Here is a 17922-nt window from a genome sequence, read left to right on the forward strand (position 1 = left end):
TCAGTTATAACACCCCGCTCAATGATGTTGACTAAATTTGACGAAATTTCATAAATGAGCATGAAATGTTCAAGATGAAAGTTGTCTGCAAATAGGAAGATGAACATCAAAGAAACTATTTAAATGTCACATGGAATGGCATGACCAGATGAAGCTTAGTGCCTTATATATATCACAAAGCTACGACCAGTAATTGCTGAGAAAATAGTATTGTATTGGTCAATACCAAAGTTTGATGAATTCATAAGTCATCAGAAATGATAACTTATAAAAACATTGTCAACTGCGTTACAATTTTAGACTGCTTTCAATATAAGCTTTCTACTTATTCTGCAAGTGCCAAACCTTATTTTAAAGGATCATAAATGTGGTTACTGCTCCTTATGAAAGCCTACACAAATTTACTCACATAAATATCTTTTTTGGCCCTATCTCTTCTCCGAATCTTTTTGGGTACTTGGTCATCTTTCCTTTCTTTCCGTTTATGTTTGATAAACTCGTCAAGAAAACCACGGAATGCATTAACTCCCATTGTAATTGGGAAAGTGCCTTTAGTGTGCCTGTTCTTTAATGTAGCCTCCAGCATCTGAGCAAATTTCTGTAGAAGATCTCTATATGGAATGTCTATATTCCCTTTCTGCAATGAATTATTCTAAATTATAGATATTTTATGGTTTTGAAAATGAGAGGAAGATATAGCATTTTAATGAGATTGTAGCCGAGAAACTTTCTGGAGTTGAAAGACCAAATATACTGTGGTTTTTTTCATTTCTGTTTGTACCAATTTTCATGTATTGGGGGGAAATTGTATTTTAAAGGATATTTGATTTCTTGGGTTGGCTTTATTCTTTGTAAAGTATTTAAAATCATTGGTCACATATTCTTACAAATTCAATGAAAATTGGTACACGAACAATAATGAATCCACAGTAATCTATTTATAGCTATTTTCCTAGGCAACTTCAATGATGTTGTCATATGACTTCATTGTGTTCTCACTCTACTGGACTGAGAAACCCATTGACAATCCATTTGAAACCACAAATGCAGATATAACTTGGCCATAAAGGAGAGAATTCAAGTAAAATATAAACATTTGAATCAACCAAGTGAAATTGAAACATTCTAATTTTACTAGTTCAAAACTGTGGCAACAATTATCAAAGCATTTGATTAATGATATCATAAATACATTACACCAGATTTCCATAAATAAGTCTTCAGCATATTAAAATTGTTGTTACCTGTTTTTCAACTGACAAAGTGGCCTGCATTTCTAGATGAAATTCTGACATTGACCTCATGAAAACATCATCAAATACAGATTCACTCTGCTTGTTTTTACTTAATTCTTTGCTATAGTCAATCAGCTGTGAAAAAAATGAAAACAGACTTTTAGGGTTTATATATTTAAGAAAGACAAAAAGTTTTGTTGCAAAAAGTTAAGGAAAGTCAGATGATAACTTGCAGAAATCTGAATTCACTTCATATATTAATAGAAACTATATTGATGACAATAACATCTAAGTAAATTATCAATAATATGGTATAGAAGTGTAAAATTATCTGTATTCTATATTCAAAAGTCAGCATGCAATATTCCCAAGTGTTACAAATGTATATATGAAAAGGTGTTAAATTGAATACTTTCCATTCAAAATATACTTATATTAAAATTATTTTGATCAATGAATATAATTGATAGGATGTTACATCAAGTTTCATTGAAATCCATCATGCAGTTCAAAGTATTTATAAACAGACATACAGAAGTACTAATAAGGAAGAGAGCAGGGTAAATAAATTTCATCAGAAAAATAGACTTGCTCTAGCTTTATAACTTGCAAAAAATAGTATTATCTTTGATTATGAAACCAAATCTTGACCCTTAGGAATTATGTTTTAACTGACTTTATGTTTATATTTTTTGAGGGGGCTGCTTAGTTGTTGAAAAATTGAAAACTTAACATTGAAATAAAACATGCTAAAAATTATGGGCTTCTAAATGAGCAGTCATAAGGAGTGAAAAATAGAGAAAAACTAAAAAAAAACTGCATTGCAGCAACATTACTCTAAAGTACCACTTTTGAAATTTGAAAAAGTACAAAAAATATTCACCTTTTTCAGAATAAAATCATCCAAGGCAGCTAACTCTCTGTAATCTGTAATTACAAGATCACTAGGATACTGCCATTCTGTTTTTTCTCCAAATTTCACATCCCGCGCAGGTGATTCACCTCGCTTAGGTGTATCGTTTTGGTCTTTCTCTCGTCGACTACTTCCTCGTTTTGGTGTCTTCTTTTTGTCATGAATATCTTCTTGTGATAAGTTCTTTACACCAGGAAAATATTTGGCATCTGTTGGTGATTTGGGAGATGTTGGGGACAGCTGATCTGGTCTAAGCCCTGGAAGAACAGGTATGCCTCCAATAAGTCCAACTGAAAGGTCAAATCATAGTTTTAATTTCATATAAAATATCATTTGTCCCATGTGCACAAAATATTAATAAAATTAAGCTTTCAAACAGAATTGAGTCTATAGAAAAAACCAACCAGCAAATTCAATAAGTAAACCTGAGACAGTGGTGTACCAGCAAAGCATAAGAACAAACTGTAAAATCCAGTTGGAAAGGTCTTGACTCATCAGATCAGCATGGAGCACAACAAATAACAAAAACATAAATTACAGATCTGAGAGTACTGGCATTAACTGAAAACTAGTTCAAAGCCAGTTTATCATGTCTATTTGTGTTTACTTTTGTTATCTCATAGAGGCTAATCCTAAATTCATATCACCATCCTTAACTATGTCTGGAACAATCATTTTACCAAATATAATTTGCTTCTAGGAAAAATTCATGTTTACTAGTTATACAGAGAAAATCTGGTTCCTATAATGCACAAATACTCTTCAACCCTTTGTATACATAACAGACAGATCAAAGCTTATCGTTTACTGAATTAAATTTGAATAGATGTTAAAAATTTAGGGAAAAGTTATACTTTGATTTGCAATTTTGTTCTTGCTGATGAAATTCATATATAATCTGTATAAGATTCCAGTCTTAGAAAAAAACGTTTAACATTAAACCACAAAATACTGTTTCTTACCTAAATTATTATATCCTTTATAAAAGCCAAATGTCATACTAGTGTTATGATTCCATAAGTATGTATATTTACCTATTATTTTAAACAAATAAACATATTTCTGTTGAATGACTATGACTCTATTATTGGATTATTATGAATTACTTTAATACAGCTAATTTATGAAATAAGGATACAAAATAAACAAAATGGTTGCCTTTTTTTATCATTCTAAATTCACCTTTGTATGTATGTAAAAAAAACATTCATAGATAACCCTTGATTTAATAAAAAAAAACTCTGAAAGCCATTTCCTTTTTCAGTAATTATATGAAAATGCCACCTCAGATTTTTCTTAAATAATTAGATGGATATTGATGTCGATGACCTATTACATAAACTGGGTGCCTGCCCTAAAGGACACATCAATACATGTAAATAAATATTATTTCTATTGTATGCAATATTTTTTTACCCTGAAAAATTTAATGACAAGACTTTCCTTGTGATAAATCCAATTCAGAATCTTGTCAGTTTAAGAGAATTTTAAGGGAGATAGGTGGCAATCAAACTAATAAATTGTAGGTTGTTGCATTTTCTTAAGAATTTTGTAAAAAAATTTAAAATGAAAATTTTATATTATGATTGGTTGGAGTTAAACAAAATCTACTTACATGGTGGTCTACGATCAGTGTTAGTTGGACTTTGGTCTTCATCACTGTCTTCACGATTTGGTTTTTTACCTGCAAAATGAGAATTTATTAAATAGTTCGGGTTTCTTCACAAAATGAAAATATGATTAATTTCTTCACACTTCATGAAGAGTATAAAACTTCCAAATTTAAGAAAAGTACAACTACATTCACAAAATTTCAAATGGGGGGAGGTCAACAACTTAACCCTATACAAAATTTTAAAGTTGCAAGGAGACAGATTTGTAAAAGCAACTGTGCTTGTTTCTGAATCCTAGATATTAATTTCAAGTGTATTATATTGTTATGTCATTATTTATCTGAATAAATATTGTTTAGTCTAAAGTTGTATGGATTAATGTCCATACATCAATTTAGTTTATTATACTTCACACCAGATTTTGATTGGTTAATACGAGAAAGACATTCTACTCTATGTCATGGCTTATATATTATTACCCTTCACAGAGCAATTGATCATTTGTGCGCTTTATCAAATACAGATGGTATTTTTTGCTAAAATCTTGAAGTATAATGGAATTAATTAATGCTCAAGTTCTAAGTTTTGGCTACAGGCCTTTTTCAAAGACTGTCAACATAAAAAAAATACGGAAAAAAGCAATGTCAATCTTGGCTTTGCCTCAGTTGATGTTTTCTTGGGGTAACAATTTTCTCTATTACCCTCTCAGCTATGTGTTATTTATTGAATAAGTCTTTTATCACAGAAAAGATGCATGAATAGATGCATTTTGTAAATCAAAATAAGATAAGCCAAAAGAGGTCTATTACTAATCTTTACAATTTGCCCTTTTGTATATTAACCCTTACAATGCGGGTGTCAACTTAGATGGGTTAGTAGCCATTTTCATTTTTTGGTCTCCTATAGTGTTCCATAGTTTCAAAAGGGAGTTAGGCTATTATTATTTTACAAAACATACTTCTCCCAGTCTATGCAATTTTTCTATTATTGGCATTCAGTAAAATTTAATGGCTGAAGGAATGAAAATTCAGACCTTGAAATATGGGCGTTTTGGTGGTAAAGGTCTAAATTTGTTTGTACTGACACACATAAGGCAAGGAAATGATTAGACCAGAAAGAGGAAGTAATATATCTACTTCAAGTGTTTTTTAGAAGTGGTCATTCAAATAATACTTCTTGTTTGAGGACCAAGTACAGTAAAAAATATACTGAAAAATTCAACAGTTGGTGAATACACTTCTTACTGGACATTTAATCATATGGATCATTTAATGTAAGTAGAGGCTGCTTTAAAAGTTGTCAAAAAGGCAATGACAAAGAAAGTGAAGTGATGGTAAAGGCTAGATTACATTTCATCCAAAACAGTTCAGTCTTTTATATTCATCTATTTTACATAAAACTAATATTCCAATAGAAGATAACTATGCACTGTTAAATTATCATATATAATTTACAAAATATCTTACCCACAAATTATGTATCTCAATGCTCTCTATTTTTAACAAAGAAGTCACAGCTTAATTCAAGACAAGGACTATCCACAGAGCATAAGCAAATAAGATTGGATTTATAATTTTCAATGCATAAGGCAGCCATGAAGACAAGATTTGATTACTAGTAAAAGCTGACAGGGATTCCAAAGTATATATGTGTTACATTAAAGTACTTGCAGGTAAAAATTTCAATAAAATTCTGTTACCCCAAAAAGTTGATAAAAATGCTGAAATAAAAGGAACGAATTTTCATGATTATTTGTGTTTTTATATATGTTATTTTTTAAAGAAAATACTGATTGATTTATTACCTTTGGCATCACTTTCTAATTTATTGCTTCAGTATTCATAAATAATAACTGACTGGTTGATTTTTCAATGACTATCACTGAGGCGTCAGTGGTTAGTGAATTCTGATTAATTCTCGACAATGTTTTGATTGGCTTCTCATAGTATTGTATATCCATGAAATCTGGGTGATAATCCAAATACAGTGATTGGCTGATCACCTCATAAACAAATAATTACATTAGATGTATGTTTCATTATTATACGTTATTTTGATTGGCTAACAGGAATCTCACTTCATTCTTCATTTCAAAATAAATTTCATGAGTTGTAACATACATGATGACACACGTTTCAACAATAAAGTGCACAGGTAAATAAAAGAAAAACTTGACAGTAATCGTGTTTTCATGATCATAGCGAAAAAATGTAATTATAAGTATTGAATGGTTCTTTTAGTAATTTCATAGGGTTGTAAAAGCGTTGACCATGCGTACATTTTTAGAACGAAGCGCGGAAATACGAAATGTACTTCGGTCAACGCTTTTACACCCCAATGAATTTACAAAAAGAAGCATTCAATTCTTAAGTGAAATTCAGCCAATGGAAAAGAGTTACCCCTTTGTTTGCTATGTGAATACAGTTGATGGATAAATAAACCACTTCATATTTTGATATTTTCACAGAGAGAGAATTTTAATACAATCAACATTTAGGTATTACAGTACACACAAAAAGTTTCAGATAAAATCACTCTTGCTGGAGTTGAGTTTTTTCATGTTTATTCTATAGAGGGATAAGCTTAAAAGTTTGAGGATTTGAGGGATGAGTCGTTGTACAACATGCTTCAATAGAGAAGACAAAGGAGAGAAAACACTAGCAAAGCATTTTTTTTCTATGTCAAAAATTCTGAAGCTTCTCACACAGCATTCACGCTCTAGAGAAAAATGAAAGGGATAGCAAAAGCCAGTTCATAAATGAAGAAATTGTGGTTGTCATTTCTAATGTGTCAGTCATGCTTTTAAATTCTATAAAAACACAAATATATGCGAAAGTTCATCAGTCTTAATAGAGTTTGTGAGATTTGTAATAATTCCATTCCTTTAAATAGCTAAAGACCTTTTTTTCATTCTACATCCTTTTTGCATGCCTACGTTTTCACAAACCCCATATATGGTCTATTACAAATATATCAACCGATCAGCCATTATTCTGTCATGTGACATGCTATATGTTTAGTGACTGGCCATTTACTCACTCTTGTCCCGATGAAGAAATCGAAAAGACGATCTGCGACAAGTTTGAGTAGACTCTTTTATATCTATAAACAAACTTGTCATTTTAATAAAAAATTTACTGTTAAATATTTTTCACTTAACAAGGCTTTTATTAAAAATATATAGTTACGAATATAATAATGTGTATATAGAGTTCATATATGACTGCAAACAAAAGCATGAAAAAAATGAAACGAAAAAAATGAGGTTTTTGCAGACAGTACATAATCCCTTATTTAGATCTGATTCCTTCTTAATGCACTTTTCTGTGCAAGAAACCTTACTGTACTTAGAAAATAATTTAACTTTTGTCAGTTCAGATTACATTCATGTCATTAGAATTTCACAGGTTATTCCAGTAAAAAATATAAACTCACAATCTGATAAAATACTGTCATCCTGTTGGTCATTGTATATAAAAATAAAAAGACCTAGGCATCCAATATTTTTGTAAATAAACTGGATAAGAATTTTCATTGTTGCCAGCTAGTTATCATTTCCATGGAAACTACAGACTAAACATATTTATAAACTTTCTTGATACTATGTATCTACTATTAAAAAGATATATGGGGTAAAGATCACTGAGATAATAACTCAATGATACAGAAAAAAAAAAAAAAAAAAAAAAACACCAAAAGACATGACCGCCACTTCTCTGCCTATCCCAAGTCAGGTATCTGGACTATGTGTTGTTAGTTTTTGTTTGTTTTTGTTGGTAGATCTTTTTTTTTCGGAGGGTATTTTCTGTTATCCTTTCTATGTAAAAATAACAAATCTCAGCTATGGTATTAAAATGTTAAATAAAATTCTGAAATCTGTTGGGATTCTGAAAATAAAACTAAAAACTCACCTCCCAAAAGGTTCTTTAATCTATTGTGTTTAAATATTTTGGCCTTCCTTAATGGACTTGTGTATGAAAATGTTGATGATGGAGATTCAGCATCCAACTGGTCTTTCAGATGTGGGGGCTTCTTTAGAGCCTCTTCAACCATTCGCTTCTTTTCTGAAGTAACATACTGATCCGAGGGTGATGTTGGTTCCTAGAAAGAAACATTTTTCATCAGTGTTAAATTCAGAAGTTAATACTGAATTGTACGATTCAAACTTTTTTTTTTACTTGAGAAATATTCAAAACTAACTTTTTTTTGTTTGGCGAATAAAGATTTTATTTTAAAATATCAGAAGTTATAATGAACAAGCTGTACACATTAGAAAATATGTAAAGTAATAAAGTTCCTTTGGTCTACTTATTATTTGAAAAAGCTCTTTAGAAAAGTTTACATTCTCTGAATAAATGAAAATCTATGCCAGGCTGAAAAAACATCAATTTACAAAATGGATTAACATAGGTCTGAATCTCTTTACAGCATTATTTCTATATATTTTTTACTCTTTCACCAAACTATTACCTATATTTCACATTTATATCAAATAACAAGTCACACATTCTTTCATTTTATTAACCAATGACTTAAAATATATTATTAATTGTTTATTTATTACAATTCCATGTGTCTGAAAACTGGTCATTAGGTCTAATACAGAAAATATGTTTACTACAACATTTTAACTTCTGGTTATTGGTTCAAGAAGGTTTCCGAATAAAGGTCGTTTGTGAAAGCTATCCTCTGCATTAGATGCTTGTTTCTTCATCACTCTACAGACTTCTTGCAATTGACATTTTGTTTACATACCCCTGTGACGTCATTTTAATGAGGGATAATTTGTGCATAAATCAAGAGGCTCAAAGGGTTATTCCAATTTGAATAAAACTATAATTTGTCTTACATTATTAAATTTTAGAATTATCCGCCAATCCTAGCATTTAAATGAAAATGAGTTCATATTGATCCTTATAAGTCTTCTTTTAGTCGTATTTCAGATTTCAAATTTCGGTAATTATTTTAAATCATTGGGTTAATAAAGGTGTCATAAAAAAGGTGTTTCATATTGATATTGTATCATGTCCTCATACAGTCATATTGGGTCTCGATTAGCTGTATTAACCCTCGGCTGAGCCCTGACCCAATACAACTGTACTTGGACATAATACAGGATCAATATGAAAACACACATTTAATAACACTATAGTATTAGTAATGTTCTACGAGTTATCCTCTCACCTATTACAAGATAACATAGGACTATTCCATTAAAATAGATGCAGGAAGGTAAGAAAGAAATTCTTAATTTTGGACATGAGTGATCGGTCATTTTTGGTTGCTTATAAACTTGATGCATGCAAAACTACTCCTAGAAAGTATGATGGGTGTGGGGGTGCTGTAATCACTTTCCTACCTTCCCACATCCAATTTTATTAAATAGCCCTTACTATCATTTTTATTCAAATTCCATTTAAGTTATTCCACCTTAAAGTAGGTGATGCAGCTTTTTTTACATTTTTTTTAATTTTAAAATGTACTAATGAATTGACTGTCTTTTAAATTATCAATTACTGATCTGTAACAATATCTAATATCTGTGCATAAAAATTCGTAAGGGTTCCGCGGAACCCAGTGTCTCGCCTTCTTTTGCTGTTGTCTATGTTTTCAGTGTGATAGGGGAATGCTCATAATAGACTTACAGTTAATGAAATAAAACGTTTAAAATGTATGAAAAAAGTTATGCTTGTAAAAATTGAATACAGTATGCAATCAAATCTATAGATTTATAAAAGAGTTGAAACATAAATTTATTGAATGAACGAATGATAAAGAAGACAATTTTTACATGGCTTGATGATTTATTCCTTAATTCAGACGACGACAGAATGTAGGATCGCTATGTCTCGTTTTTGCGACAAAAGTCACAGACTCAACAAAAATGGGGAAAAAATTATTAAAAATTTTCCTCTAGATACTATCTTTTGATTGTAAGAAGCTTCTGTCCAAGTTTGGTAAAAATCTGGAATGATTTATGAATCTAATAAATGTTTTAAAAATTTTAACTGCAGACTTTGTAATGTTAACTGGAAGAAAAACTAGTCCATTTATTAGTAATATACGGAAAAACAGGAAATAAATTTTTACAAAATTTCCTTCTAGATACTAGCTTTTGATCATAAACAAGCTTCTGTCCAAGTTTGGTACAAATCCAGGATAGTTTAAGAAAGTAATTAAAAATTTTAAAACTTTAACCACAGAGTGAATGTAATGTTAACTGGCAGAAAAACTAAGTCCATTTATCATGTTTACAAGTAAAATACAGATAAACAGGATTTTTTTTTTTTGCAAAATTTACTTCTGGATACTATCTTATGATCATAAACAAGCTTCTGTCCAAATTTGGTAAAAATCCAGGATAGTTTAAGAAAGTTATTAAAATTTTAAAAACTTTAACCACAGAGTGAATGTAATGTTAACTGGCAGAAAAACTAAGTCCATTTTAAGTAAAATACGGATAAACTGGATTTTTTTTATACAAAATTTACTTTTGGATACTATCTTATGATCATAAACAAGCTTCTGTCCAAATTTGGTAAAAATCCAGGATAGTTTAAGAAAGTTATTAAAATTTCAAAGACTTTAACCACAGAGTGAATATTTGTGGATGCCGCCGCTGACGGAATGTAGAATCGCTATGTCTCGCTTTTGCGACAAAAGTCGCAGGCTCGACGAAAATGATCCTATGTGACTTAAAAATTATAAATAAGTATGTTGAAAACAACTCATGGAATTATGAAAAATACCTGTACCCCTATACTATATGTTATATAACCTACCCCACACCATGTTACATACTGTGGATTCATTTTTATTCATGGAACACTATTTTCTTGGATTTTGTTGATTTAAGTGAACCACAAATTTAAATGTCCAACCATGAACAAATTGTCTAAAGTAGGATTGTATGCAAAATCACAAAAATCATTTATCCTTGAATAAATAGTTTTTTCTCAATCCACAAAAAAAATTGGTACCAGGAAAATAAATCAATTCACAGTACATTGAAAAGTCATAGTTAATCTACATTTTTTTCTTTTAATCTACATTTCTTATAACATTATTTTTTACTTATCAACATGACAAGACTTTCAAAACACATCAGCTATATACTATGTTTTATTCTATCTTGCTTGACATCAAAATTTACACTAGAGAAATCTATATACAATCTTATATATGTTCTCTGTAAGAGTCCTAATACAAAGTGCTAGTTCATAGATAAGAGTGTAGTATCTATATAGATCTATATAGCGGCGACAGGTGTATGAAACATAGTGTAGAGTGCAAAGTGAAAGAGTACACAACAGACAAGAAACTGACTATTACAACAGAGATGAAGCACACTCTGCAAACTACTGGACCACAACAATTCAAATTCTAGATTCTCATCAGAAGATTCATGTTGGAAGGTATACATATTGTCTAATTCCTTCAGGGGTTCAACATAGATTTTTGAGATGAAAGGTTCTGGACTTTGGAGATTTACAAACTTATCAGCCACTTTTACAAAGTCAGTGGGCTGCTATAAAAAAAAATATTCAAAGTTTAAAGGTTCAGGGCATTGTAATTTTCAAAATTGAAGTTGTGAAAATAAAAGGTTATAGACCTCTGACCTACATAATTTTGAACCCATGTTTATTTCCTCAACAATAACTTCAGAACTGTTTGCTCTCAATTTTTTGCATTAGGATTTTGTCATTCATTTTTTCAATATTAATTATATGATAGGGAGGAAAGAACAAGACACTCTCATAACACAAAATCAAACCACCTCTAATCTGAAGTCATTTCAAATAAGATATGGCTGCATATTAAATAGCAGGCACAGCTAAATAGAAGCCAGATCAGCATGGGTCTAACAGCCTGACTGGAGAAACCAAACTGACCATATGTTTATATTTAAGAAAGCCCTTGCAGTTGAAAAATTTTGAGGGAGCAAATAAAATATTGATGGCAAGTGAAGCCAGATTAATATCAATATTTATTGCTCAAGATGTCTATCAAAAGAAAAACACTACAGTATCTTACAAACGACTGATTGACAAATAGAGGTTTAGTGTCATATTCAAACATAAAGATATATGGAATAGAATCTAGTTTTTGAAGTGTTGTGGTTCAAGCAAAATCTGATATAACACCCAAACAAAGCTTCTTCTTACCAAATCAGAGAACGACTCCTGCTTAGCCAGAGGTGCAGGAATAACTTTCGGCTTTTTCTTCATTGGACCTCTTTCAAGAGATACTGTGTCAGAATTCTCTTTCAAGGCATCCTTGAATCAGAATATTCCATTCAACAGATAGAAATAGTGTTTTTTTTTTAGCAAGTCATATCTTACTTATAAAGTACTTAGAAAAGCCAATTCTCGCTAGTATTCAGAAGAAAAGAAAATCCAGCTTGTAATCTTTTTATTTGTTTTTACGTATGAAGTAGTTCTCAATAGTCCTCCCTCAACAATTGTTCAATTTTTGCAGGGCGAAAAGGGAACCAAAATGTACCTTCTGAACATTGTCAAAATACCAGCAGCAAGCAGGTACTTTGCTGACAAATGAAAGATTCATATCCATCATATTCTTTTTCTACATATTTTAAAGAAATTTTCAAAATCATTCATAAAATAAAAAGTTTGTGGATAAAAACACTGAAAAAACAAGTCTTAAAATGGGAGACAACTCATAAAAATAATATTGTTTATTCATTATGTTATTTGTGTTTTCCTTGTGAAAACCTTATCAATGAGTTCTGTTATACTTAAATTCACCAAACAAAAGAAAATCCTTTTTCTACTAAAAATAAAAATTTCAATATGCAAAAGAGGGAGAGGAAGGGTTACAAATGTAGAAATTTTGTGGGTTCATGTTCAAGATCTGTAAGGTTAAAAATATCATGCATGTTTAGATTCCACATGTCATGCGGTGTTGGTTTGAAAACATGCAAGATTATTTACACAAGTAGAGAATATATCAATTAGATTTTTTTCAGTTTTAAGAACCTTAAATATAATGTGTTATTTTCATTATAAAATCCAATTTCTGAATGTTCAAGCAGAAGGCTTTCTCCATACATTTATCTTTTACAATTATCTGTGCATGACCTTTTATTATATAATGTATACATTCAAACATAACAAGATTTTTATACATTGCCTAACAACAATGCAGAGGCTGAAAAATTTAGAAGTTGGATTTTATCATATTACAACATTATAGTAACTGGGATGTTCCCTTAGGAAAGTTTTTTACAAACAATTCCATTAATTTCAAAGAATTTGAGAAAAAGTAGAAAAATAGATTACTTACTGCTTTTGCTTCATGTAATCTGGCCAAATCTTGAACTCTGTAAAATTTAATAAAATAAGGAAATACATTAAATATTAACCTGGAATTGTGAAAATTACTTTATACATTATCTTACTATAAATGGTTTTCATGAGGACAGAAATGATTACCATATCAACAACAAATAAAGTGAAATGCATGCATCTGAAGCACTTTTCTGGATTTACCTTCATTAGGAACTATCAAAGCCAAATATTTGAAAGCAATATTGATTGAAAGAATAAAGGAATATATCAAAACTGTTGATTTGACTTTTTTTTTTTTTAATTTAGACACAAACTTATTGTATCTGAATCTTTTTTTTTTTTTTTAAATAATCAACATATTTACAGAATACCATTGAAATGTATTCCTATAAAAGTATGATATCAATAATACCAACCATATATGGTAAATTTTGACACAGGAAGTTGCGTAGAATTTCATATTAAAAATATAAACTATATGTAAATATTTTATACCTGATAAAGTTTCCTTCTATTTATATGATTTTTTGGCATTTGATAGATATTTCTCTAGCTTCAGCCTAACCATCTTCTGACATATTCATTTTGAAATTTTATTTTCAATATTGTTTAAAAAACTTTCAATGGCCAACATTTTTAAATATATTTGAATTCCCCATTTTAAACCACCTAAACAGAAACCAAGACAAGGGAGGCAACTTTTGTAAAAATAAACTTTTGATCAGCTTACCTTGATGATCTTTTGTCTTGTCTAAGGTATTCATCTGCTTCTATTTTAATGGTGGGTTGCACTATAATTTTAACATCAGTGGGTGTTGGAGGTGGGGTTACTATCGAGCCATCTCGACTTTTTGATTCTAGGGAAACAGTCTCAGATTCTGAGTCTTCATCATGAACACCACTACTCCTGCAACAGAAATTATTTTACTAACAAACATGTATCTGCATACAAAATGCAGCTGGAGTAGTCATTTGATTTACATCAGGCCATGAATAATTAACTTTCTGGGTCTTAGACACTGCCGCACCAGCCAATAACCTGCTTTGGCTTGTATTTATCGCCAAACCAAATAAATAGAATGTGCAAAAACTTGTGTTATTCAAATTTTATCGCTTTCAAACGAGTCAAGAGTGATAACTCCAATGCATTCTGAAAACCCAGGTTTTTACCTCTGTAGAAGTTTAGACTTCTTTTAAACTCGTACAGTTGCAAAATGCCAATATGTAAACAGAACTGAAAATGGGTCTATATTTTGGTGAACATTAAAATTACAGATGAAACAACTGTAAAAAAATAAGTGCAATATAATTACTCAAAGAGATTGCTTGCGTGACCTTTAAGATACACTTGATACATGAGCTTTGTTGGTGCAGCCTAAAACCTCAGACTTATACACAATCTTTGATTATATATAGACAAAGCAATATCTCTGAACTTTTGGGTGGAAATAACCATATTGAAATCATTAGAAATTGATGTGTTTTGATATTTGTTAAGGAACATGTTGTCAAAAAAGGCTTTATGAACAAAGCATGAAGATAGATGTAGATGCTCTATCTGTTTATTTCAAAATATAAAACAGACAAAAAGATGCATTTCCCAAAGGACAAAAATCCAAAGAAAAAACTATTGTTTGACTTTGATTTAATGAGAGACTTATTAAGATTATTTAGTTGAACAAAACTAAGGTTACAATTCTCTCCAGCTAGTCTCTGTTTAATTTTCACAACTTTTCTAGAATCCAGACAATTCAAACATGTTTTTAATTTATCTGACAGATTGCCTATGCAGCTCTCTGGATGGCTGTATGTTTTTGTTTTCAATGTGTGTTGTGACTTGTTAGGTTGGGGTCTCATTTACATATACCAAGTGTCTCAATTCATTCATACTAATTTACAGTTTTGGCTGTTCTGTTAAGGCATTTTGGGGTTTCAAAAGTTTTCATCTTTAGCACGCATAATTTTATTAGACACCATTTTATTCTGACATTCAGCATAGCACTGTAGTGGTTTGATATGTCAGTTTCATGTCACATACCTCATTGGTGTTATAAAAACAACATACCTATCAGACTGTTACAACTTGTATATTTCTAGTGTATACACATACATCCGCAGTTATGAATCAAATTTGTATTGCAACCATGTTGTATTTACTATGATTTTGTGATTTTTATTATCAACCCCTAGGTATCTTATTCTTTAACATGAATACATACCAGATTTTAAAAAATATTGAACGCCCCAAAAAATACCCTGTCTCCCTCATTCATTTTTTTAAAGTCATTGTCTGAGAACTAGAACATTTATTTTACATGGCCTCTATTTATTTCTTACAAACATGTATCTGCATAAACAACTACAGAAGTCATTTGGTTAACAATAATGCTTTCTTACAAACATGACTCTGCATAATTACAGTTAAAACAGAATCGTAGTAAAAGAAAAAAACATTCTGAAGTTTGTGGAATGTTTAAAACCATAAGAGGAGAGATTACTTTTTAGTGTAAAATATCGAAGTATTACAAAATCAGCTGATTTAATCCTTAAGATAATTAAAAGGTAAGTGCAAAGTTCAATTCTTAAGATCTTTCAAATACTAAGAATTATCCCTGAGATTTTGCTTTCAAAAGATTTTCTACAAACATGACAATAATCTCATATTTTGAAATATTATTGTGAGCCAGAAATGTACTGCTAAAATAATAACATAAGTGGTGTGGTTCATACAGAACATCATTGTGGTAAACTATTTATAGGTACTTGCATATACCCTATATTTGTTGGCAAAATAACTTTTTGAAAATTGACCAAAAGCTATTATGTTTTCATGAACATACATGTATGTAGAAGGAACTTTTTCATGCCATCACAACTATTTTTATTGCGACTTCATGGATCGTAAACTACCTGTTTTTGTTTTGTATTATCTCAACTTTAAAAACATACATAAATGTAAATCTTAAATCAAAATTTAATTTCAGTGAAAAGTTAGGCCAAATAAAAGATTTTTCAATGAACTGCAGAATTTTCTTGATAACATTTCAAATTGTTCATAAGAGTTTGGGTTGTAAAGTTACAAAACGTGAAAATGTATATTCATAAGTAATCACTAAGTCTTATACCAGATTATTTCAAATTTCTTTTTACAGGCATATTTTCTGCTGCTTTGCTCATCTGTTATAGGATTAAACGCCTTTTTAAAGGAATTTATTGATGTATAAACTGGACCAATTCACTCACAAACAAATGACTTGGTCCAGTTTATACACCAATAAATTCCTTTAAAAAGGCGTTTAAGCCTTATAATTCTTAAAAATTGGAGATAAAGAATTTATTTTTCCACACTCGTAACCTCTATCACACGTAAATTGTATATTAGTGTCATTGAATAGACCTGGCGCATGAATATATTTGTTTGTTAACACAAAAATATGTACTCCATGAAATTTGCTATCTGATAAAATATAAACTACAAAAACTGTTATCATCATTCAAACGAATGTTTTTTGTTTATTATTTAATTTAACAATTAACGCCAAGTGAAAATAAATTTTGTTAACGTCGAACCGGATTGTGTTATTATCGCTGCCATCTTGTTTTCATTGGTTATGAAAAGAAGTTCGGTCAACATCGTCTATCGAAAAATAAACAATGTCAAGAACATCTACCGGAAGTCCTCTCGACCAATCATATTAACGTATTCTCTAATATGCAAATCATATAAGAATTATCATGTATTCATTTCTGTTCAAGAAACAAAACAAAAACAAAATACTAACGATGAATCACGTCTAGGAGATCTGCCAATGTCATCTAGTTCTTCACCACTGGATCCTTTAGTCAGAATACCTTCATCACTGTTAGAGGATCGTAAATCATCTATTTGTGCTTGCTTGGCTTTCTCTTCTTCAAGTTGTTTCTCAAGTAACAGCTTCCTATATCTGTATTGTATATACAAAATTATGCATTTACAAAAGTTTCGTTAAAATACTAAATGCAGTTTATACTCTTGAGATTTTGGTTTTTTTAGGGTAGAGAAACAACTTTTTATCCAGATTTGATTAAAAAAAAAGATCAACAAATGAAAGCTGCCAAACTGAAATTTATTTTTTTCTTTAATTAAAATCATTTCATTGATCAAAATAAAAATTTTAAAAAATTGATTTTCCATTACATTAGATCTTATTAAATTCGCATGGGTGAAAGTGTTTTGAGCAAAAATTGCCTTCTAACACCCACATTTCCCTACTTGTTATTATATTAACTTTGTAAATAATATTATGAAATAAGACAATTGGCTGGTTCATTAGTTCCCCCTCCTCTGCTAATTAAACTTTCCAAGATAAAGGAGTAAGTTCGGTATGGGTCATATATGGCCCTGATTATTAAGTTAAATTTTTCAAGATAAAATTTTTTTTAAATTCATGTAGATATTTTAGGGCCTTATCAAACTTACTCCTTTGCAATGTATTCATTTGATCTAAAAGTAAACATACATCTTGCGACTTTTATAACCTCTGTACCAACACTGTATGATGAGAGTGGCTGATAACGTCTTGAGAAATGTATATCTGTGATGCCATCCTTTCATGTAACGCTGAATACACAAGGCTGATATGTTCTGTTTTAATCTTAGCTTTTTTCTTTTACCCAGGAACATTCTTACACAAGCCTGTAATGGTTAAACATATATAATACTTTCAACTTTTTTTAAAACTTTTTATTTAGGGAAAGTACATGTTGTTTGCCAATATTTCTGATTTTGATGAAATTTTGTTTGCATTAAGAACTTGTTGAACTCCATCTGACTATCTAGAAAATAATATACTTGCCGAGAAACAGTCAATTTT

General features: G+C 30.2%; 1 protein-coding gene across 8 annotated transcripts in view; it reads right to left on the reverse strand.

The window, feature by feature from the left end:
- Positions 1 to 17922, reverse strand: part of LOC127733286 (unconventional myosin-IXa-like) — a 104768-nt gene that overhangs the window by 17205 nt on the left and 69641 nt on the right. For 6 of the 8 annotated variants that reach the window (XM_052242640.1, XM_052242635.1, XM_052242639.1 and 3 more), the window contains 11 exons: positions 17569 to 17744; positions 16852 to 17013; positions 13800 to 13976; positions 13065 to 13101; positions 11927 to 12037; positions 7673 to 7862; positions 6801 to 6863; positions 3764 to 3832; positions 2119 to 2438; positions 1245 to 1370; positions 410 to 637 (listed from right to left, as the gene is read on the reverse strand). In XM_052242640.1, the coding sequence (XP_052098600.1) occupies positions 410 to 637; positions 1245 to 1370; positions 2119 to 2438; positions 3764 to 3832; positions 6801 to 6863; positions 7673 to 7862; positions 11927 to 12037; positions 13065 to 13101; positions 13800 to 13976; positions 16852 to 17013; positions 17569 to 17744 (1659 nt within the window). The remainder of the gene's footprint in view (positions 1 to 409; positions 638 to 1244; positions 1371 to 2118; positions 2439 to 3763; positions 3833 to 6800; positions 6864 to 7672; positions 7863 to 11926; positions 12038 to 13064; positions 13102 to 13799; positions 13977 to 16851; positions 17014 to 17568; positions 17745 to 17922) is intronic. The other 2 variants (XM_052242638.1, XM_052242636.1) reach the window with 2 other exon arrangements.

Source organism: Mytilus californianus, unplaced genomic scaffold (assembly GCF_021869535.1).
Source record: "Mytilus californianus isolate M0D057914Y unplaced genomic scaffold, xbMytCali1.0.p SCAF_3, whole genome shotgun sequence".
Taxonomy (NCBI): Eukaryota; Metazoa; Mollusca; class Bivalvia; order Mytilida; family Mytilidae; genus Mytilus; species Mytilus californianus.